This window comes from Spermophilus citellus (assembly GCF_964194105.1).
Source record: "Spermophilus citellus genome assembly, chromosome: 2".
Taxonomy (NCBI): Eukaryota; Metazoa; Chordata; class Mammalia; order Rodentia; family Sciuridae; genus Spermophilus; species Spermophilus citellus.
In genome coordinates, this window is record NC_138183.1 from 4,126,716 (window position 1) to 4,148,655 (window position 21,940).

General features: G+C 47.9%; 2 protein-coding genes across 2 annotated transcripts in view; one reads left to right on the forward strand and one right to left on the reverse strand.

The window, feature by feature from the left end:
* Window positions 1-369: 369 nt before the first annotated feature.
* GTF3C4 (general transcription factor IIIC subunit 4) lies at window positions 370-9,845 on the reverse strand (the record flags this gene model as incomplete). The annotated part of the gene is made up of 6 exons (XM_081269553.1): window positions 370-434; window positions 868-956; window positions 1,402-1,521; window positions 3,483-3,613; window positions 7,014-8,840; window positions 9,804-9,845. The coding sequence occupies 6 exons, from the start codon at window positions 9,843-9,845 to the stop codon at window positions 370-372; spliced, it is 2,274 nt and encodes a 757-aa protein (XP_081125679.1).
* A 3,789-nt stretch (window positions 9,846-13,634) lies between these two features.
* Window positions 13,635-21,940, forward strand: part of DDX31 (DEAD-box helicase 31) — a 59,699-nt gene continuing 51,393 nt past the window's right edge. The window contains 8 exon segments of the mRNA XM_081278711.1: window positions 13,635-14,050; window positions 14,052-14,131; window positions 14,133-14,445; window positions 18,305-18,561; window positions 18,666-18,741; window positions 19,633-19,676; window positions 20,763-20,833; window positions 21,643-21,707. Coding sequence (XP_081134837.1) covers window positions 13,715-14,050; window positions 14,052-14,131; window positions 14,133-14,445; window positions 18,305-18,561; window positions 18,666-18,741; window positions 19,633-19,676; window positions 20,763-20,833; window positions 21,643-21,707 — 1,242 coding nt within the window. The 5' untranslated portion in view covers window positions 13,635-13,714.

Consider the following 21,940-nt stretch of genomic DNA (forward strand, 5'->3'; position numbering starts at 1 on the left):
AGACCAAAAAAGGATAAGACCTAACTCAGCCCAGAAGCCCTCACACGATTCTCTACCAGAGACCACCAGGTTCCTAGATTCCATAGGACAATTTTTTTGTTCAAACTGTTTTCATCAAGACACTTGAAAGTAAACGTTCCTCATTGGGTAAGGAGCTGGGGGACCACGTTCATCTCAAAATGACACCAAGCCTTCAGTCACTTGAAAGATATCTTTTAGTTCTGGAGATGGTGTGCGCTGCCCTCCCAGAGAGGCCCTCGCGATGGTTAGGAAGAGCACCTCTCCACGCCGTCGGCTTCCTCCAGTGCACGGCTTCCCGTGCTCTGGAATGCTCCACAGCTCACGCCCTTCTACCCTCCACTACTGCATTCAGAAGACAGGAGAATCACAGAAAGGACAGGGGCTCTGCAGCAACCTCTTAATCCAGTCAGGATCTGCAGAAGGAAGATGAGAGGCGTCAAGCACCAGCCTAGAGCAGGCCCAAACAGGATGCGTGCTGCACAGCAGCACCAAGACCACATTCTGGCCCCAGTTCTGCAATGACCATGAGTCCCTAGACAAAGCACCCTACTCTTTGGGCTTAAGTTTCCAACATTCTACAAGCCCTGGTCAGTCCACAGTGACAGAGCAGTAGCCAAGATCCACTTTGCTCGAAGTAAAGGCAGTGTGCACTTAACAACACACACTCCAGGGACCATTTCCTAATCAGTTCTGGCTTCACAGCAACACTGTGAAGAGGCCGGAGCCTGCTCTGTCCCTGACAACGGACACAGCAGTGTGGAGCCCAACCCAGCCATGACGTGGGGTGCTAGCACTAGCACACTGCCCACCCACACCTCCTTGTCCCCTGGATGGGAAAGCACTCACCTTCTGGGGCTGGGTGCCGAGCGATGCTGTCATGGAGCAAACACCGTCTGTATATCAAGCTCTGGCAGGACTGGTAGGTTAAGAAGCACCTGAGAGAAGAGTGATTGTACTGTCAGGGCAGGGGCGAGCCAGGGTCCCACCAACACTGGGAAGGCGGCAGGGGCTGAGGGCAGCTCCAGCAGGGTTATGGCAACAACGCGCTCTACCCTAGTGCCCCACAGGGCAAACCTGCATCACCCGCACTTAGCAAGAAGGAAGTGGCCTGTCATATTACTGACCAGAGATACACTGCCTCCAGGCCAGATACTCACTGCAGCTGCTGTGTGACTGCAGCACTGGGAGGATTTAATCTGTCACCCCTGACTATTCTCAATTCTTATTATGTTAAAAAAAAATTGAGCACACTATTACACGGAAGGTCATTCTTGTTAGTCACTGCTAGGCTTAGGTAGAAGCACTATCTTTAAAAACCTGACAGCTATGCGGAAAACCCGAAGGGCACCAATGATTCAATTCCACCCAACAGGTCCTCACCAAGCATCTACCAAGACCAGGCCAAAGGGGCAAGTGGAGGCCATGAGGTGGTCAAGGGTGCAGGTGGGCCCTGGAGGTTGTCTCCCCAAAGGCCGTAGTTTTCCCTGAGCGATTAGGGAGCTGGGAATACAAACAGGTGAGGGTTAGGGGAAGGGGCTCCAAGCAGATTCACCTGGAGTGAAGACCTGAGCATATGGTGGAACAGCCCACCTGAGAGAAGCTAGCACCCAACCTCATGGAGAGAGACCATGCTGAGGTACTTTAGCACTACTTTAATCAACAAAATGGAAAACAACTTTTGTGAAAGAGTGCACCTAGGAGGGGTTGACACACAGAGGTCACACGTGGACTCTGGAGCCAGCAGGACAGGCGCTGAGCTCTGCCACAAACCACCGGTGTGACGGGCAAATTCACTCACTCTTGCAACGCAGTGTCTTGTCTATAGATGTGAACAACGTGGCATCTCCTGCGTGGGGTTTTTAGGAGGTACAGTGATGTAAGACACATCACTGCTGAGACTGTGCCTACAAGGTTGTCAGTGCTCAAGAAATGTTCTTTTTACTATAAACCGAAAGTCTACCATAAGCTTGTTTCATATTCTGAAGAAATTAAAAAAAAGAAAAAAAGAAAGAAAGAAGAAAAAACAAAGTCCGAAGAGTAAAATCAGAATCAGAACAAAACAAAACAAAAACAAAAAGACACCTTCCAATGAAGGAATAAATCACAGAGCGTTCACACACGGAGAACCCTAGCGCTGTTACACACGGGGCCGTGGTACCAATGCTGACAACACGTGCAGCACGCAACCTGGTGGCCAGCTGGCAGGCTCTAACAGCCCCTCAGTTAGTGTCTACTGAGGGCCTCCACACACCAGGCACAGTTTCAGAAAGAGCTGTGATGAAAACACCAAAGTCCCTGTCCTCATGGAGTTCCCCTGTCCACAGGAAAGAGAAGTAGACAAACGTAACATGCCACATAACAGTGACCATGGAGGAGGGAGCAAGGCGGGAAGAGGGTGCCAAACGCGGGAGGGAAGGGGGTCAGCAGGCACTACAACTTTAGCCAGTGAGTCGGAGGGCCGAGAAGGGGTCTTCTGAGGAAGGCACATGGTATCTGCTGGAAGAGCCTACAGGTGGAGGGGTCAGCCCCACAAAGAGCCAGAGCAGGTGTCCCTCACGGACCTGAGCAAAGAGTCCAGGTCACCTGGAATGCAGAGAGCGACAGAGAGATCAAAGCGAGGAGGTGGGGAGGAGGGCCCTGGTGTGTGGAGCGCTCGAGTCACTGAAAGGAATCAGCCCTGCACATCAGAACAGTTTGTTCAAAGGGCTGCAGGAGCTGACCATGTGTGGACAGGATCACGGTGATGACTGGGCTGAGAAGACTGTCGAGGCAGGGAGTCAGGCGGCCAGACCAGGGAAGACAGCTACGATCCATGGGCCAGAGACAGGGCAGAGACGGAGCAGTGAGACGAGGCTGGGCCGTGTAAAGCGCTTGCAACACCCCCGAGAGGCCGAGCAGCAGTGAGGCCCCAGGTCCAGAGGGAGGCCAGAGACATGAGCTCCCCAGTCATGGCTGGGGTGCGGGCCTCCAGGAGGCTGAGAGGAGGACAGGCCCCAGACCCACATGGAGGGGAGGAGGAGAAGAGCAGGGGAGAGCCAGGTGAGGAAGCAAGGACTCTCCAAGAGGCTCACAGTTGGTATAGACTATGAGGATGGGAGGAGAAAGGCTTCTACCTTTCATTATAAATTCAACAAATAAAAAATGTGTCCAGGAGCACACATAAACTCATCCATTCAACAGACAACATTTTGTAATAATTCCTTTAGGAACTTCCCACTACTTTACAGGAAAACAGTACAACCAAAGCAAACTGGAAACCTCTATAAACCAGGCAGCAAGTCTGTCCTTCAAGGTCCTGCTCCAGTCAGACTGAGGAGGAGTCCACACCAGGCTTCAGACTGCAGATCTCCTCTAATGTAGTGGTGGGCGACACGTAATGAGGTCACCTACTCTTGGCCACAGTGGCTCACGCGACACAACACTGAGAAATGAGCAAGAGCAGGGTTGAGATACCGGCTTACCGGAGCCAGATGTGCCCATTAGAGCAGACGGCCTGCTTGCGATCTGTGAACGGCAAGATCTCTTTACACAAGCTGCAGTGTTCAGGGAAAGTCTGTTTGTTCATCTTCTTTGAGATGTGTCCGATCAGCACCTAGCGAGACAAAGTGGTCAGCGGTCAGCAATGGTTGCAGGTGTCCTGGAGCAAAACCCGTTATGAGGAGACAGCCACACATGGCTGAATGGGACTCTGCACTTCCACACTAGCCAGGCTTGCTGTCGGACAGGAAAGCTGGACCTTGGACATGTCAACTGACTGAATAAAACAAACACATTCAGGCACCTTGTGACCACAGGGTGAACCAGGACCATTACGGGAAAAACTGTGAGGACCAAACTCACACTACTTGCCTTGCTTTAGTTGCTCCTGTCTGAAGCAAGGATTTTGCTGTTATTAATAATGTTTTGATGGGTTGGGGATGTGGCTCAAGTGGTAGCGCGCTCGCCTGGCATGCGTGCGGCCCGGGGTTCGATCCTCAGCACCACATACCAACAAAGATGTTGTGTCCGCCGAGAACTAAAAAATAAATATTAAAAAATTCTCTCTCTCTCTCTCTCTCTTTCAAAAAAAAAAAAATAATAATGTTTTGACATTAACCTCCATACAAAATATTGAGTGATACTGCCAACTTTATAGAACTCTACAAACGTCTACCCTTTGAGAAAGGCTTACGAGTACAAGAGTCAGGATTAAAAAATAATTTTCCTTCTGATGGCCCAAGATCCACGGCTGAGCCAGTCAGGCAGCCTGCCTCTGAGGTCCAGACACCCGCTGCAGAGGTGTGGCAAGACGCGCCTTGGGAGGGCAGGAAGCAGAGTGAGATGGGGGGAGGGGGGTGTGTGGGGGGGGTGGCACGCTAGGCCTTGCCCTCCTCTAGCTTTGCTTCCCTCTACTGTTAAGATCACACTCTTCAAAACAAAATCTGAAAAACACAAATCCACTTCATTATTTTCTTCTTTCCTTCCCTTTTTGGGGTGTTGGGGGTTAAACCCAGGCCTTGCACATGTCAGGGAAGCACTCCACCCCTGAACCATAATCCCCAGCTCTTTTATTTTGAGACAGGATCTCACTAAGTCGCTTAGGCTGGCCTGGAACCTGGAGTCCTCCTGCTCTTAGCTGGGATTACAGGCATGCACCACGGCCCAGCCATCATTTTACTGGGAAAAAAATGAAAACCTCTCTTCTATCTCATTGGGAATCACAGGACGTGCCAACCCTTTAGAACCACCTTTTCTAACTAGCATAGTGCCTTTCCAAATTTTGAATCCATTTATACTTCTTGTGAAGAATCTGTAAGATTTTGGATTAATTCACTAAAATTAGTTCACTTAAATTTCAAAGTAGCTCAGTAGCAAACTGCTTGCATAGCATATAAGAGGCCCGGGTTCAGTCCCCAGAACTACCAATAAAACAAAAAGGATCTAACTTAGGACCAGTCATAGACATGTCAAGCCAGCCCAGAGTTCCTGCAGTGCAGACGCACCTAAGACTACTGTGGGGTGCTCTCCGTGGCTTCCATCATAAAGCCCAACTACTTCATCTGATTCACTCTCAACGGGGCTCATAGTTCTTCATGAAAGACAAATATTGGTTCTTGGGGGACAAAATATCCTAAAAAAAAAAAATTTTTTTTTTTTTTGTTTTGTTACCAGGGATGAACCCAGGCACTTAAACACTGAACCACATCCCCAGCCTTTTAATTTTTTTTGAGACAGGATCTCATTAAATTGCTTACAGTTTCACTAAATTGCTGAGCTGGCTTTGAACCTACAATTCTCCTGCCTCAGTCTCCTGAGCCGCTGGGATTACAGACGTGTGTCACCATGCCCAGCCTTAATCTTAAGTATTCAAGTGTCTATATATATATATATATATATATATATATATATATATACACACACACACATATATATATATACACACACACATATATATCATGTAAACAAACAATATATCTGTCATATTAACATTTCATGGGCAGGAATAATCGGGAAAAAAAGAACACTCCAGGGGAAGGTGATAATAAACGAAAGGTTGAGAAGCACAGCCTGCCAGGCAGGAATCTCAGAGGTGGTTCATGACCACTGGTAAGAACAACATCCCAGGAGGGAGGATTTTCTTCTTGGCCCATGGTGCAAACACTCAGGCATTGAGCTACAGCCCAGCCCAGACCTTCAACTAAAAAGGCCCTCAACTGAAGTACACAGTTAAGATTTTAAGACGCAGAGTGCACTGTCTGCAGTCAGAATGCAGTTGGTATAGCCAGGTAGGTATAATCTTTCCATTTTTCAGACTGGCTTTGCTGGAACCAACCAGCTACACACAGCTTCCCAAGTTCACACAGCATCTAAACCAGAATTATAAACTAATAAGAACGAACTTTATTACTCATTCTCCACAATGCTTTTGCCATCTCAGTGACCCTCGAGTCAGTCCCATGACTTGATGACAACCAGAACACTTTCCCAGGCAATTGAAACATAAGGAAACACTACTTAAAAGCTGACTTTTAAAGTAGAAAAGTCAGTTACATGACCAGCGCACCTTGGCCACTCTGAGGGTCGCTGCAGACATCTTGGCAGTCATTTCAGGAAGGACAAGTGTCACTGCCAGCAAGAAAATGTAATGAGTGATTTCTGAATGATTTAACATTAAGGATGAAGATACTTGAATTTTCTGTTTTCAAATAATACTTGTTAAATGAGACTTGAGGCAGTGAGAATAGTGCTAGCCTTCAGAGCAAAAGGCCAGGCTGTGGTTCTGAACACCTGTGCACACAGCGTGCTCCTCGGAGCTGCGTTCTTTGGTATCTCAGCAGATGCTAGCTGCTAGGATGCTTCCCTGGCGGAGACATCTGGGTGACAAAGGCACATTTCTCGTCTGTAGGGAGTTTTCAGAACCCTCAGAATGGCTACCTGCATAGGGTCCCTTAAGAGGAACAGAGAGTATGCAGTCCCCAGGCTTGGGATCCTGGTGTTCTCTCAGGGACCCCAAATGCTACAGAACATGTTTTATATAACACTGACGACTGTTCCAGTGCCAAGAAAAAGATAATACTCAGTTTTTGTAAAAATAAAATATATATGTTTCCTTTGTGTGTTTTGGCAAAACCAGAAGGCCTCTTTAAGTCCTTTAAAACCAAAACTGTGCCCCCTACCTAGAACTTGTGTAAAACAGGATGGGTAGGGAGCAAGGCATGGAACCTCCACCACACTGCTCTCTGCTCACGCAGCCTCCCCAAGCTCATCCACAGACTGGAAAGCTCCTCTGGCAAGCCCTGTGCCCCAGCCCAGGCCACCAAAGGAAGAACCCAACATTCTTTGTGTACTAAGAAAGTGTCCTTGCATTTAACCCCTATTTCCTCTTTGTTTCCCTAACTTCATGCCAATCAATTACCTACAAAGTGCCAACATGAAAGCTTAGCTCTAGCGACCCAATCTAACACGTGTCTCTCAGAAAGGGAGCAGACGTGACAGTTTTGGGAAACACCTACCCGAGCCGTTCTGTCCTCGTACTCTTCGTCAGACATTAGAAAGTTGCACAGCCCTCTGGTGGGGATGCTGGTGTTCTCCGTGATCCAGGTGTGCAGGTACACTTCCCCCAGGACGCGCTTCATGTGCTCCCTGGTCAGGTGCATCTCCACAGCCTCGATCTTCCCTTGGATCTCAAGGAGCTTCTCCTCCACTGCCTCATGGCCTCCACCGTCTCCCGATGGGGGCAGTGAGTCGTCTGTGGGCTCCTCTGCTTCGCCCTCTCTGCTCCTCTCCTGCAGGCCTGGCTTAGTCACCTGCCTGGAAGAGGTGCCTTCTTCTTGCTGCTCATCCTCTGCATTGCCCATCCCAGGAGAGTCAACGATCAAGATTTTTGAGTCTTCATGGGCAGGTTTCCATAAGGCTTCTGAAGGAGTTTTCTGCATTGACTGGTATAAAATCCTCAGGAGAAAAAGCTTAAAACGCCAAAAATAGGTGACTCCACTGCTTTCGATCTTTTTTTCCAAAGCTTCATGTAAAAACTGAGGGATATGTTTATCTTTTAAAATTTTCCAGCGTACTAGGTCTATTAAATCCACCTGCTTAAAGAGGTTCTGCACTGAAGACTCCAGGAGCTGAGCAGCTGCCTCCTCAAAGGTTTTGAGAGTAACGAACTGGACCTGATAATTTTTGTTGACAGGATGAAGGCCATTGACCATGCCCTCAGTTGTGATGATGGCCAGATATGCACCACACGGGCTCACTGCTATCCCATGAGTCCTCACTGAGCCAAACACATCTGAGAGTTTAATTAACTGGTGCTCAAACTTTAATGCGACATCTGTGAAGATGGGAATCAACTGCCTCACCTTCCCATCGCTGGAACAAGTGTACACGGTTCCGTTCTGTTTGTCTGCAGTCATGGAGACAATGGGCAGGGAGTGAAGGCCTGTGACGTGGGAATTGTGAACATTCAGACCTGCCTTGGAGATCAAAAGAAGACACCAAAACACGTAGGAGCCTCTTGCAGCCACCACCAGGCTGCAGCTGCACTTCTGGTAGGGATGATAAAGCGGCACGCACTTAATGCTGTGCACAGGCAACTGGTCCATTTCTTTCCACAAGACAACAGGCTGCCTCAAGGTGAAGTAGCCCTTGACTGCTTTGAGATTGACAGGGAGAATTTTTACGGGTCCAAAAGCGCTCCCCACAATAAGGCCACTCATTTTCCGATTATTGTGCTCATATTCCCACCAGAATAAAACACTAGGGGAGCTGATTCCAGACTCGATCGTGTTGCATGAGGAGATGGACTCCTTTCCTACAAAGGGCAGCTGAAATTGCCACACGGCAATGTTACCGTTCTCAAAGAGGACAGCCAGGAGCACACTGCCCACGTCCCGGCACTCATTGTTGTGCTTGACCTGCTGAGTGGTGCAGATGCCCGACCACTCCATTCTGACTGGGGTCTGCATGCTGTGCCTCCTCTGAAATTCGGCAAAATCCCCGAGATTTCCCTCTGGAGCCTCATTTTTAGAGAGCCTGTAACTGGTCTCATAGAGACGCTCTCCGTAAATCTCAGTCAGATCAACCAGCTGGACCCACTGGAGTCTGTTGAGGTTCACCTGGACAGTCAGGCGATTGTCCATGGTCAGCGCTGCCAAGAGGCACCTGCCATTTGCATCACAACCCATGGGAGACCAGCTGGTGTATTTGAACCCTCTCATTGGTGGCAAGGCCTTCCCCTCAGGGTTGAACACCCTGTCCAACATGAAAGTCTGGCTGATGGTGGGGTCTTTGGAGCTGGCAAATTTCTCCTTGCACTCAGCAACTTCTGATTTTGAGCCAACCTGAAAATAAGAGAAACAGAAACTATCAGATAAATGTTCACTTGTATTAACTGAGTATTTATGATAATATACATAATAATTTGATGTCAAGTCCATTAATTTTGGCATTAAACACATTTAAAAGATCATGTCCAAAGACTGAGTATTTGCATAAGGAAATAGCAATTATTTTTTATTTTTTAGTCATAGTTGGACACAATACATTTTTTCTTTTTTTTTAGTATTTATTTTTAGTTTTCAGTAGACATAACATCTTTATTTTATTTTTATGTGGTGCTGAGGATCGAACCCAGCACCCCACGCATGCCAGGTGAGTGCGCTACCAGGTGAGCCCCGGACACAATACTTTTAATTCATTCTTTTTTTTTTTTTTTGTAGTACTGAGAATTGAACCCAGCACCTCCCATGTGCTAGGTAAGTGCTCTACCGCTGAGCCACAACCCCAGCCTCACAGTAATTTTTTTTAATTTTATTTTTTTTTTTACTTGTTGATGGACCTTTATTCTATTAATTTATTTATATGCGGTACTGAGAATCGAACCCAGTGCCTCAAGCACTCTAACACTGAGCCATGATCCCAGCCCCACAGTAATTGTTTTTTAAGGGCCAGAATAAATGTCATTATTCACAGACTGGTTCCCATATGCTTCTTGACAAAAGCAACAAAATGTAGCTGATTCTTAAGAGAGAATGGAGTACTTAGCTGAGCTTGTCACAGAACAGTACAGGTGCTAAAAACTTATAAAATATGTATCCATATTCATCTTTGATACAATTAGATACTAGAATTTTTATAATACCCTTACAATACAAACCCTAATTTGCGAACTACCCTGAGGGCTGACACCAACTGCTCTCATGCTATACAGCTCCAATCAGACTACTCTGCCTCTAGTTCTTGAACATTCCCTCCACTGCTTCACTTTGACCCCTTGCCTAGTCCATCCCCTATCCAAATCTCACCCAGCTCACCAGGCCTGATTCTAGGAGGCCTTCCGAGATCATTCTAGCTATCATTCACCTCTCCCTTCTCTGGGTCCATACATAACACACTAACAACGCCTACCGGTATGATGGCAAGTTCTTTATAAAGACTTTTAAGGGGATATTAAACGTGGAGGAAGAGGTAAATGACAAAACAAAAACTATAAAAAAGTGATTTGGAGCCATGAAATAGCCAGAAAAAGCAGAGGTGAACCAAAAGACGGTTTGTTTGCTGTAAGCATAAGGACTTCTTAAGAGAAATGGAGAGAGAAAGAAAGTAGCATCTTGCAATTCTTTAGTGTCAATCTCCTTATTAATAGAGACTGATCTTCAAACTTGAAAGGGCAAAACATGACTAAAAGAGTTCAAGTCTCAGACATATATGAATATAATAAAAGCCACTTTAAGTAAGTCCCCAAGCACAGAAGAACTACACTCTAGAACACAAAAAGAACTTGGAAAACATTAACTCAGAACTACAAGCTGCATTCTGGGTAAAGCTTAGACAACTGGAGACCTGTCAGAAAACCAGAGTGCAACAATAGTCTAAGAAGATTCCCCAAATGATGAACACAGGCAAGCTAATAAGCCTGATTAGGAATAAAATTTGTCAGCATATTAACAAATGAACAGTGAGTGCATGATGCAGCAGCAATCATTAGAAACTAGCAAGAGATAACTGGACGAGTCTTTTTTTCCTTCCTGCTAACACTGCCAGATAAAAGTTGCCCACCTAATGAATTAGTTGGCTAACTTTTCCTAAAGTGATTCACAGAACACTACCCCCCTAAACTGCTTCTTGAAAAACAGTTCTATGTCCCAATAGCTTTGGAAATACAAAACATTACATATCATTCCTACTTTCAAAGTACAGACTTGTTTAACTAGAGTTAGCCAAAAATAAAAAATAAAAATTTAAAGTAGGACCTTTTGGGGGAGTTGTCATCCTAAAGAACACTCTGGAAACAATGTTTTAGGCAGCACATCTTGATTTTAGAAACATATTTAAGATAATTTCTTGGACACGATATAGACCCACGGACAGCCACAGACTAGAAACCCCAATGAAATGAGCTGTAGGTGGCTACATGGGTAGATACAATGAAACACACCATAACAATGCACACCACCGGAATGAAATCTGAACCATGATCCCATACTTCATGTTCAAATGCTTGTTCCATTATACTCCAGTTCCACGACTGTGTGCAAATTGCTTAAACCTTTTGGTCTTAATTTTCTCATTTACAAAATAATAATAATACATGTCTCAGAAATTTAACTAAATCAAAATATGTAATACACATTAGTGTTTGATAAACATTGTCTGTAATGATGATTATTATTAGTATTCTCTGAGGATTAAGTGACTGTTAATGAGACCTAATATAAGTATGTAAAATGTAGGGTACATACAAAGTGGTGCTGTCACTAGGGAAGAGATGTCACTGGAGAAGGATCTTGAGGAGTTTTTGGAGAAGGGGGCCTCAACTCAGGACAAGTGGAGAGCTTAATGAAGGTGACAAAAATTTCAACATGAGTCTGTAGAGGCATAGAGATTTACTTAGTAAAGCAAGGAGTACACATTCAAGGGAGAATGTGGGCCATCTTCAGAGTAAGAGATGTATTCTGGGGGTTCCTGACTCTTCTTCAGAGGTAACTTGGTGAGAGGTGGGTATGGGAAGGTGTGGGGATGACCTCAGGCTGGGTATCCATAGGAACCTTGGGATGACCCAGTTTCCATTATTTGACAGGAAGCATTGGAAGGTCCTCTAAATAATAGGATTTTATTTGTTTGTACCAGGGATTTAACCCAGGAACACTAACTATGAGCTACAACCCCAGACCTTTTTTATTTTGAGTTAGGATCTCCTTAAGTTGCCTTAGGACCTCACTAAGTTGCAGAGACTGGCTTCGAACTTGTGATCCTACTGCTTCAACCTCCTGAGCCACTGAAAATTATAGGTTTCTTAAAATATCAGCACCCAAGAAAATAACTTAGAAATAGGCTGGTCATAAATGTTTGAACTGTTAAATATCTGCAGATTTTCCTAAAAGAAATTCATAATCTAAATAACAGAATCAGCAAAAGCCTAAAAAGGGCTCAGCATGTGTCTGAGCGTAGGAGTGCTACACACTGTAACTGTGATCCAGGTTGCAGACTGCCTGTCATTTGGGTCAGAACAAAAGCAAAGTTGGACAACACTGAGTAGATTTAAGTCTGCAGGGATCATCAATGGGTTGAGCCATCAAAGTGCTGATGGACTGTTACATCCTTACCATTACGCCAGTTTTATCCCATGAGGCCTCTTCATGTCAGCTCTCTATCAAATCATGAGAGGGCTAAAGAAGGATTTCCTGGTACTATTTAAACAGTGGTGGCAAACGTCCAATGTGGCAAGATGAGTCAAATTTAAAATATCCCAAGGATTTAAGGATATCTTCACATTCACACTCAAGTTGTGTTTGAAACTTGAATTAAGTTTGCTAAAAAGCAATAAATGCTACTGCCACTCTACCTACAGTGAGTGACTCAGATTCAGAATGGCTGTCCAGAGTTCAGTAAAACTTTACTTTCCAATTATCCCATCTCTGTCTGTGGACGTGATCTTTATGGTGGGTATCACTACCTGTTACTGCATTATTATTTGTTCATAACCAGCCAACGAATCTCAGCTCCATGAGGGCAGGCACTTACTCAATCAGTGGTGAATAACTATATAATACACTTTGACAGGACGCTTACTGTACTTAAGAACACAAAAATCTGTAAAGGGACAAGGAAGTTTTCATATTTCTTTTTTTAATTTATTCTGATTTATTATATCTGACAGCAGAATGCAATTCAATTCATATTATACAAACAAAGCACAATTCTTCATGTCTCTGGTTGTACACAAAGTAGAGTCACATCATTCATGTTTTAAGTTTTCATATTTCTAAGCTACTAAAATGAACAAAGTAAAACAAAGTAAAAGTCTTACTACTAAAAACCTGATTAAACAATAAAACTTGGGGCTGGGGATGTGGCTCAAGTGGTAGCGCGCTAGCCTGGCATGCGTGCGGCCCGGGTTCGATCCTCAGCACCACATACAAAGAAAGATGTTGTGTCCGCCGAAAACTAAAAAAAATAAAAATATTAACAAAACAAAACAAACAACAAAACTTTAGAAACTCTACTGAAGTTGAGGTGAACTTAGCTTTTAAGAAGCTGAAAGTACCAAGTTTATACAGAGACCTTGGACTTGAAAGTTTAAGCACTGCATCTGTTTCCAGAGGCTTTTGCATTGCACCTCCCAAAGATTTTCAGCTAGTAAAGAAAAACTAGAGTGTAAACCCCGAGAACCAGTGTTTACCTTTGGGCCCCAGGTGTGACATAAGGATCATTCACAGCAAAACCGATGAACCGGTAAAACAATGGAAAGGACCAGTTTTTCTTCTCCAAAGCAAAAGCGGCGCGAGAGGACGCGACACAGTAAACAAAGCCAGCCCAGGGCCTCGGGGAGCCGGGCCCAGACAATAGGAGCAAAGCTAGGGGCAGGTCCGGGGTTGGGTCAACAGGGGGTGGAGTCTCGGGAGCACGGCGGAGGGCAAGCAGCGCCAACAGCCCGCCAGAAGCAGGGGCGAAGCCAGGGCCGCGGGACCCGGCGGGGTCCCAGCCCGGGGTGATCCTGCCACGGCGCCGGCAGCCGCGGGCTAGCTCGAGTTCTCCCAGGCGGCGGCGACCCTCCCCCTCGGCCTGCGAGGCCGTGCGAGAGGCGCCCCCCGCGCGCTCGGGACGCGGGGCTACCCCGCCGGGCGCACTTACTTTGAGCAGGCAGCTGTTGAGAGGGGCGGGCACCGAGGTGCGGTGGATCACCAGGTCCTGGCCCGGGTTGTGCACGTCGCAGATGAGCTCCAGCACCGCGATGCTGCGGGCCGTGGACACCGACACGCGGTGGTCCTCCGACCAGGCCAGCGGCTCCAGGCCGCTCACCGCGTACTGCAGCTTCACGGCCGGTTCCCGCCGAGTCACCATGAGGCGGAACGAGGCGCTGGGCCCGGGGGCCGCGTCCGCCGCCGGGTCCTTCCCGCCCCCCTCGCCCTCCTCGTCCTCGGGAGGCGCGGCCCCGTCGACCGCGGGCCCCAGCCGGGCCTTGTCGGCCGCATTCATGTCCCCTCCGCGCAGAGGTCGGCTCCCGGCGCGCGCAGCCCGCGTCGCCGCCCCGCGGCCGCCCCCGCCGCGCGGCCACCGCCCCCAGCGCCCTCCGCGGCGGCCTCCTCCGCTCAGGCCGCGAGCGCCGCCGAGCCAGGAAGGACCCCGCGTTGCCAGGCGACCAGCCCTGCCGGGCGGCCACGACACTGCCTGTCTGGAAACCGCGCGAGCCTGCGGCCGCCTCGAGCCTCCCTCTGCCGGCGGCCGGCCGGGCCCTCGGGGACCTCGCCGCGGGCTGGCCACGCGAGCTGCGTCGGAGCCGCGGGCTCGGAGCGCGGCGGCACCCCGAGCGTCCCCGTCGCTCCCCGGCCGCGTTCGGCCCCTGCGCCGCCGCGTGCTCGGGGCCCGGACCCGGAAGGGGCGGTGGCGGCCCGGCCGCCCACGTGTCGCGCGCCTGCCATGGAGGCCGCCGGGAGGGCGCGGATGGTGAGTGCGGGGGGCGCGGGGACCGCGGCGGGTTGGCTGCGGGCGGCGCCTGAGCTCAGCGGCCGGCCGCTGTGGCCCCCGGGAAGGAGCACCGCGGGGCGGAGGCTGGTGCGGTCTCCGATTGCAGAAGAGCAGGAGGGACTCGGCGGGTTTGGGGCTTTGTTTTTTGTTTGTTTGTTTTTTGGGTTGTTCCTACAAAGCAATTCGTGATTCCATTGAAAAGTCAGTTGCGAGAGTGGGTTCAGCCCAGCAGTGTCGAGGACGAAGTTCTTTACCGCATGTGAACAGACTTGCACCAGCTAACACCCCCCGTCTGGGTTCTATTTGGTGATATTTTATTCTTCCCTTTTCTTGAGTGTGTAACAACAAACTCCTAAGATTTAGATGATCGGGAGCACGCAGTCTTCAGCTAGCCACTGGTACAGCTGAGTCTGTAGGAGGAGGAGTATAGAGAAGAGCAAAATATTGACCCACAGGGGCACCTACTAAGTGCCAGTGCTAAAAAAATCATATTGTCACATTTTGGATAATAGATTGCTACCCAGGGAAGTCAGTAGGTTTGCTTGTATCACATACAAGCCTAGTAACAGATACATAGAAAGCACTTACTAATACAAAGGAAGAACTAATATAGACCAAGCCCGAAAACTTTGAGTGAATTGACTAAACAGTATCTACTTTTTGATTGCTTTAATCACTGTTTCAAATGGGATTAACTGAGAAGCAGGGACAGGTATCAGCTGTGGCGGGGTCTGTATCTGCATTTTAATATGTGTCTCCAATGGGAGTGATCCACCTGCTGACCAGGTCTGCTGGTGGGTAGCCAATGTGCCAGATTTGCAAGCATCTTAAAGGCTGAAGTTATGTTGCCATGCCTAACACTGCATGGGATATTTTCTTTCCAATTGCTTCCTGATTATTAAATTGATACAAGTTCATTTTAGGAAGTTCAGAAAGAAGATAAAACTGCACTCATAATTGCCAAACTCGGAGAGATAACTTTTAACATTTCGGTATATATCCTTCTAGAAATGAAATTACATGTTTTATGGCCAAGCAGGGTTCAGTTCAATAAGTCCCATTATAGCATTTCATCAGTATGTAGAATCATAATGCTGGCACAAAGCCTGGTTCCCTCAGTGATCCTGGGACAAATTACCTCACTCTGAGTGTTCTCATTTTAAAATAAGGTGATACTATTGCCTGTATTAATAAATAATAATTAATTCACGTGAGTGCATCATGTACTGCCTGGCATATAGTGACTACTTGGTGTGTTTATTAATACCAAGGACATGGTACCACAGGCTCACAGGGCTAGGCAGGCCCTATAGATCACCTTCCATAGTTCCTGCCTTTCACAGGCACAGGAACAGACTCAGGGAAGTAGCTTAATGTTGCACGGCTAATTTTAGTAGATCTGTTATGCCCCTGTTCCCTCTGCTCAGTCGCCACCTCAGAATGAGTCCCTGATTTCTTTCCTCCCTCCCTTTGCCATAGGCCTTGTTAGTGTCCTCTGTTATAGTAACATGGATTTGAATTTATGGTTTGACACTTATCTTCTACTTGTCTGTGACTTCCTCAGGGTCTTGGCTAATCTTGGAACTTTGTATGTTCAGAATCAAGATAATTGACAACTAATGAGTGGGTATGTTATGGTCGCTGGGGAGAAGAGCTAGCAATGGCAGCAGTGTCCAGATATGTGAAGGGCATACTCCATCTTGTGTCAGTCACAAAATTGCCTCACAGGTGTTTGTCGAGTGCTGACTTTGTGTCAGGCATGGGCCATGCAGGGCTGGCAGTGTTGTGCAGGACAAGCTGGGCCTTTCCCTAGGAAGTTTGCAGCCTAGTAGGCAGGCAGGCAGGCACCAGACAAGGTGCTTTGCTTGTTATTGTGCTGAGCACCACAAAGGAGAGTCAGGGTGCTGGAGAGCCAGGATCCTGGAACTTTTGCCCAATGGAGCACAGGGGGGGCAGGAAAGGTGCTTCCTAAGGTAGGGCAGGTGAGCACTGTAGCCAGCCAGAAGGCAGGTTGGAGTCCCCTGGTGGGAATAGCAGGTGCTGGGCCTAGAGGAGGGAAGAAGCATGGCATGTCCTGGGAATCAAGAAAGCCAGGATGGCAGAGGGTGAGGCTGAAGCTACTGACGTTGGCTGAGGCCATGTTCTGGAGGCTGCGTGGATCTCACTGCGGATTTTCACTTTTAGCCTCAGAGCAGTGGAAAAACCTGTGATTTTGCTTGCTTTTAGAGAGATGTTGATGGGTTAATGAAGCGTGATCAGGATGATAAGGTTTCTAAAGCTTAGATACTACTAGGAATATTTAGTTCAAAGAGGGAGGAGGGAGTTGTAAGTCATGGGAAGCCACTCTGCTTGAGGAATGGAGCACAGGAGCCCTGTGTGTCTCAGAGCACATCCTCAGCTTGTGGATGCTCAAAGAGGCAGATCTTTCCTGAGGGCCCAAAGAGTTTCCTAATCCTGGGATTGGTCAGGAGCAGAATAGGCTGCCTCCTGGGCTGTAGGGGGTGTGTGGGCAGAGGCTGCAAAGCCTTCTGCTAGGGAAGGTGTGATTAGGAGTCCCAGATATAGTAGGAGAGGCCTTCAGGCCTTTGATGCCCCTCTCAGACAGTGTAAATCAGATGAAGTCAGCAAATTTCATAGTACCTTGCAGATGATTCAACAGGCCTGAAACTTGATTTCACCCCTTTCTTTAATCTTCAAGTTCATAAACTTGAGGCTTTATAAAAAAATAAATTTACAAAGTGAAGCAATTCGGCACATACGTTATTAGTATTACATATTTGAAATTATATTTATAGAATTTTTTAAAGTAAAGAAATCCTATGATCGTTCAAGAAAAATAACTGTGGTTTGTATTAGTAGGTTAGCTTGAAGTTACAGTCAAGGCTGATGCCAGTCAGTGTGCACACACAAGCCATTATTTCAGGCAAGAGGAAAATAACCTATTCCAAAACTCAGGAATAACAAGCACTGGCTACTTAAGAGGTGCTCATACATTCTTGAGTAAGTTGGGGGGGAAAGTGAAAGACAATAAGGAATTGGATGTTTCTCTTCCTAGGGAAACTTCCCCTTTGTGCATTTAATCTCATTCCTGTTATGGAAATAAGCTACAGGCTGGAAACGCCTAGCCGTGGCTAGTCTGTAGTCTTATAGTCTCCTATCGGGCAGGGAGGGATGGAACTGGGTTGGAACCGCTTGTGATCCAAGTGACGGATGGAGCAGTCTCTCATTTGGAATGGCAACGGCAAGTAGTGCTGTCTCCAGACCATCTGAATCTGGAGGAGCAGCTTGAGGGGAGAAGATGACAGAGCCAAGAGCTGGGTAGAGCAGTAATGAAGGTTCCCGCTTCCTGGGTGCATAAGCTGGGCTGCAGCATTGCGCTTCCTCCCGTGTTGAGGCTTGAGGTGCTCTGTTGATGGAGAGGTTCACTTTCCTGCCCCTCTGCTCCTGCTGTTCAGGGACATCTCTAGGGGTGTGGGCAGTAGCTGGCACACTGCAGCAGGTGGTTCTCACTTCCCTGCAAACAGTCTTAATTGGTGAACATCATTTCAGGAGGCACGTCTTCCTCCCTGATCCTCACCCTCCTTGAGGTGGTTTAAGGATCAAGATAGACAGTGAGGCCATGCAGATGAATGAGCTGAGACTTTTTTTTTTCTTCTTTTTTTCCATTTTGGAAAAAGTGGTGAAAGAATCTGGTTGCAAACCCTAAACTGTGGCTTGGCATATGGGGCGTAATGATCCCTGCAGGAAGAGCTGCAATTCCGAGGGCAGTCAGGCTTCACTCTGCTCTCTGTCTTCATGGACTAATGCACCTCTTGATCTTTCCTTTGGGGAATAACAGCAAGCAAAGGCTACCAAGAGAAAAGACCAAGCGTCCAGTGAGGCTCCCCCAGCAAAACGGAAGAAAGAAACGTCCTTTCTCCCAGCCAAGAAAACTGGTGTTGGAGAAACTAGGAGGGCTTTTAGGGGCAATGCACAAAAAACATTGTCTCCAAAGAAGAATTGGGCTAATACAGGAGATCAAAAGCAAGAGGATAAGCCATGCGTCAAGACTTCATCGCTGTTCAAAAATAACCCTGACATCCCAGAACTCCACAGGTATGGTCAGGTGCGGCTGCACCTCAGGCGTGAAGAATGGCCTGTGTCTGCCTTTCTCCTGGTTGGCATGGGCACTGATCCTGGGCTTTGTCCGTCCTCTGCAGACCTGTGGTACATCAGGTGCGAGAACAAGTATTTGCTCCGGAGACCTTCCAGGAGCTGGGCCTGCACCCACATCTCGTGAGTACTCTCCTGCCTCATACATCGTCTTGTGCCTGCATGTCTTTCAGTGTCTGCTTTTGCTCCTAGTTACCTGAGTGCATTCGGACTTCTGGACTGGCTGCTGGCGTGGTTGAGCTACGCCGAGGTTACTCTTCTCTGTCTCCTGGCCCTACCTGCCCCACCCTCATCTTTTTTTTCTTATTTTAAGGCCTGGAGACTTTGCCCACCTGATGCACTTTGAGGCCAGGGCTTCGATTACTGGACTTGAAATAGCTTGCTAATTACTGCATAAATGTGGTAAAGCCATTAGTGATTGCAAACGTCACATTGGCCCCAGGAGTAGGAAGCAGGATTCTTGTAGTTAAGGGGTGTGCAGCTTCAGATGATGAAGGTGGAAGAGACAGCTTTCAGGGTGTCTTCAACACACAGAAACCACTTTCCCCCTTTTTTGGTACCATGAACATGTTTCCTAGGCTTACTGTGATTGGGCTGAGGAGGCGTGTCCTGGTTTCCTGTGCCATGAAAGCCCAGCTCCCGCAGCCCTTCTTCAGGTGGCTTATGGAGGGTCATTTTCTCACCCATGGTGTGTAGACCAGGGTCTCCCCTCACCACCGTGGGCAGTTTGGGCTAGGTGATTTGTTGTGACTGTGCTGCTCACATTCAGATGTTTAACAGCATCCTGGGGAATAATAGTAGCACCCTCTCCCAGCTGTGGCAACCAGAAATTTCTCCAAATATTGTCACATGTGTGGGGGCAGCAGAATTGCCTCCCAGTTGAGAACCACTGGGTGGGTGGAACTTCACTTGATCCTGGCAATCGGTGTCATTCTAGTGTTTTCTCCTGTTTTGTGTGTCATTTCCATTAAATATGTTTGTATAAAAAAAATTTGTTTTCTTCTTCTCTTTTAGGTTTCTACAATAAGTACTGTCTTAAAAATATGCACTATGACCAGGTAAGAGTTTAGGCTCTTAACTTTCTTAGGGCTTAAGTGGGAAAGACAGAAGAAAACCGTCATCTGTGGAGGGCAGAGCGGGTTGTGAGTCTTGGCACTGGAGAACAGAGCTGGGCTGTGGGCCCTTAAGGGCTTGGCCTCGCACTCAGATGTTCGGGTTCCCACGTGGCAAACGGAGAGCCTCTGTTTCCACTTTAATCCTCAAGAGAGTCTGTTTAAGAAGATCTGCTGTTGCCAGTTCTTCCCTGAGAATGATTTGACCTGAATACATAATTTGGTCACCTCATTTTTAAATAGTAAGGTCAGGGTCAAACAGAAGTATGTGGTTAGATAACATGGGAAACTGAAAAAATTTTGTGTTTGTTACAGGGTCAGGTGGGGGAGGAGAGCGGCCTCATTAGAGCACGTGTACTTCTGTACTTTAGTCGTGATGGCTTTTTATTGCTATAAGTCAAAACGAGAATATTGGAGAATGAGGATGAGGACCTCTTAGTACCAGATTCTTCTTTTCTTTTTGGGGGGTGGTGCTGGGGATTGAACTCAGGGTCTCACACATGCTAAGCAAGCGCTTTACCACTGAGCCACATCCCAGCCCCTTTTTGTTTGTTTGGTGAGCCAGATTTCAATGACTCCTGTAACTGGCCTTAAACGCACTGCAGACACATCCTTCAGCGTCTGACACATGCCTAGGGAGGGGACCGTGCTTCTGGTTGGGTAGCTCGCATACTTCCCTTCGCTCTTCCAAATGGAACTCTCCTTTGTCGTGTCTGTAATCTCTATTACAGAAGGCGAGAGAGCATGTGGCATGTTACTGTGGTGACTCTAATTTGTTGTCATGCCATCTAGTTTTTTAAAAACAATGGCCAATCTCTGACTTGATTCACCATTTTCAGCCAAATTCAAACAAATTTACTAGGGACTTATCCTAATAACCAGCAGCCTCTCAGCTCCTTCCCTTGCACTTTAGGTGACTTCTTGGGGGACCATGGGTAGACAGCTCAGAGTATGGGGCAGCTCCTCCGCTGTCCCCTGCATCTTTGCCTACACACCTGATAGAGACATGTCTTCTCTTTTGGGTGATACCAGTGTTCAGAAGCAGAGCATTCCCGTGTTGCTGGAAGGCAGAGACGCCCTGGTGCGCTCCCAGACAGGCTCAGGTCAGTGATGTCTAGCTGCACTCCTCCATGGCCCCAGGACCATGGTCGTGCGGTGGGCTCTGTGTCTGGCAGTGGTAGCTATTTATCCTTGTTAGGAGGAAGGAGGCCATGCTTGTGTCTTATTAGAGCCCCACATTTGCTGATAGAATGAAGGGAAGGGGACAGTGGGTGGTGATGTGGTCAGCAGTGACAAGGCGGTAGCTGGCTCTCTTGTTATTTCCTTGGGGCCAAGTCCCACCACCTGTGGCCAGAGCCACCCATCCTCACTGGTTGGGGGTGACTCTTCTTCTGCTGTTAAAACAGTCTGGCATGAGCACAGGCTGCTTGGATGCCAGCTGTGGTCCTGGGGCAGAGCTCTGCCTGGGCGAACTGCCCCTCTGCCCCTCGTGTGCCCTCAGTGCTGCAGACGGCTGTTCTCCACTCCTGCCAGTGCAGCCCCGGGCAGGGGCTGGGACTTCTGCCTTGCTGGGTTTCCCAGGGCTTACACTGATCACATCAGCACTGCAGAGGCCTGATTGACCATGAGGCTCATCAGAGAGGTTAAGGGGGCTCCAGAGGAGGAAGGTCAAGCTTCTGCAGATGGCCATCAGGTTGAGCATTTTGTGTAACTTGGGAAATGCCGTTAACCTCCCTTGCTGGGTGGATAAAGGAGACAAAGCTTCAGACTTTTTAGAAGCACTGAACTTACAAAATAGAATCAGGAATTATGGCGATGGGTGAGGTCTCTTGATGTGCACTTGATCTTCTCCCAGCTACCAGGGACAGCAGAGCCTGTTTGCCCTTTAACTGCTTTTGTGCTCTTTTTAAAGGTAAAACTCTGGCCTATTGTATCCCCATGGTCCAGTCCCTTCAAGCAATGAAGTCAAAAATACAGGTGCGTGTGAATGTGCTTCTCTGTTCTCGTCTACAGTGCTGTGGGTGACATGCATTGCATTTATTACCCAAGTCCTGGCCAAAGACTGTCCAGTGTGGAGTGGAGCAGCGTCCTTCCCTGTCACCCTCATAAGTGTACCGTGTGTGCCTCGCACACCTCACCTTCCGAGCCTCTTGATGCCATGCGCCCACCACATGCCACCGTTACTCTGGCCCAGTCCACAGATAGAAGCT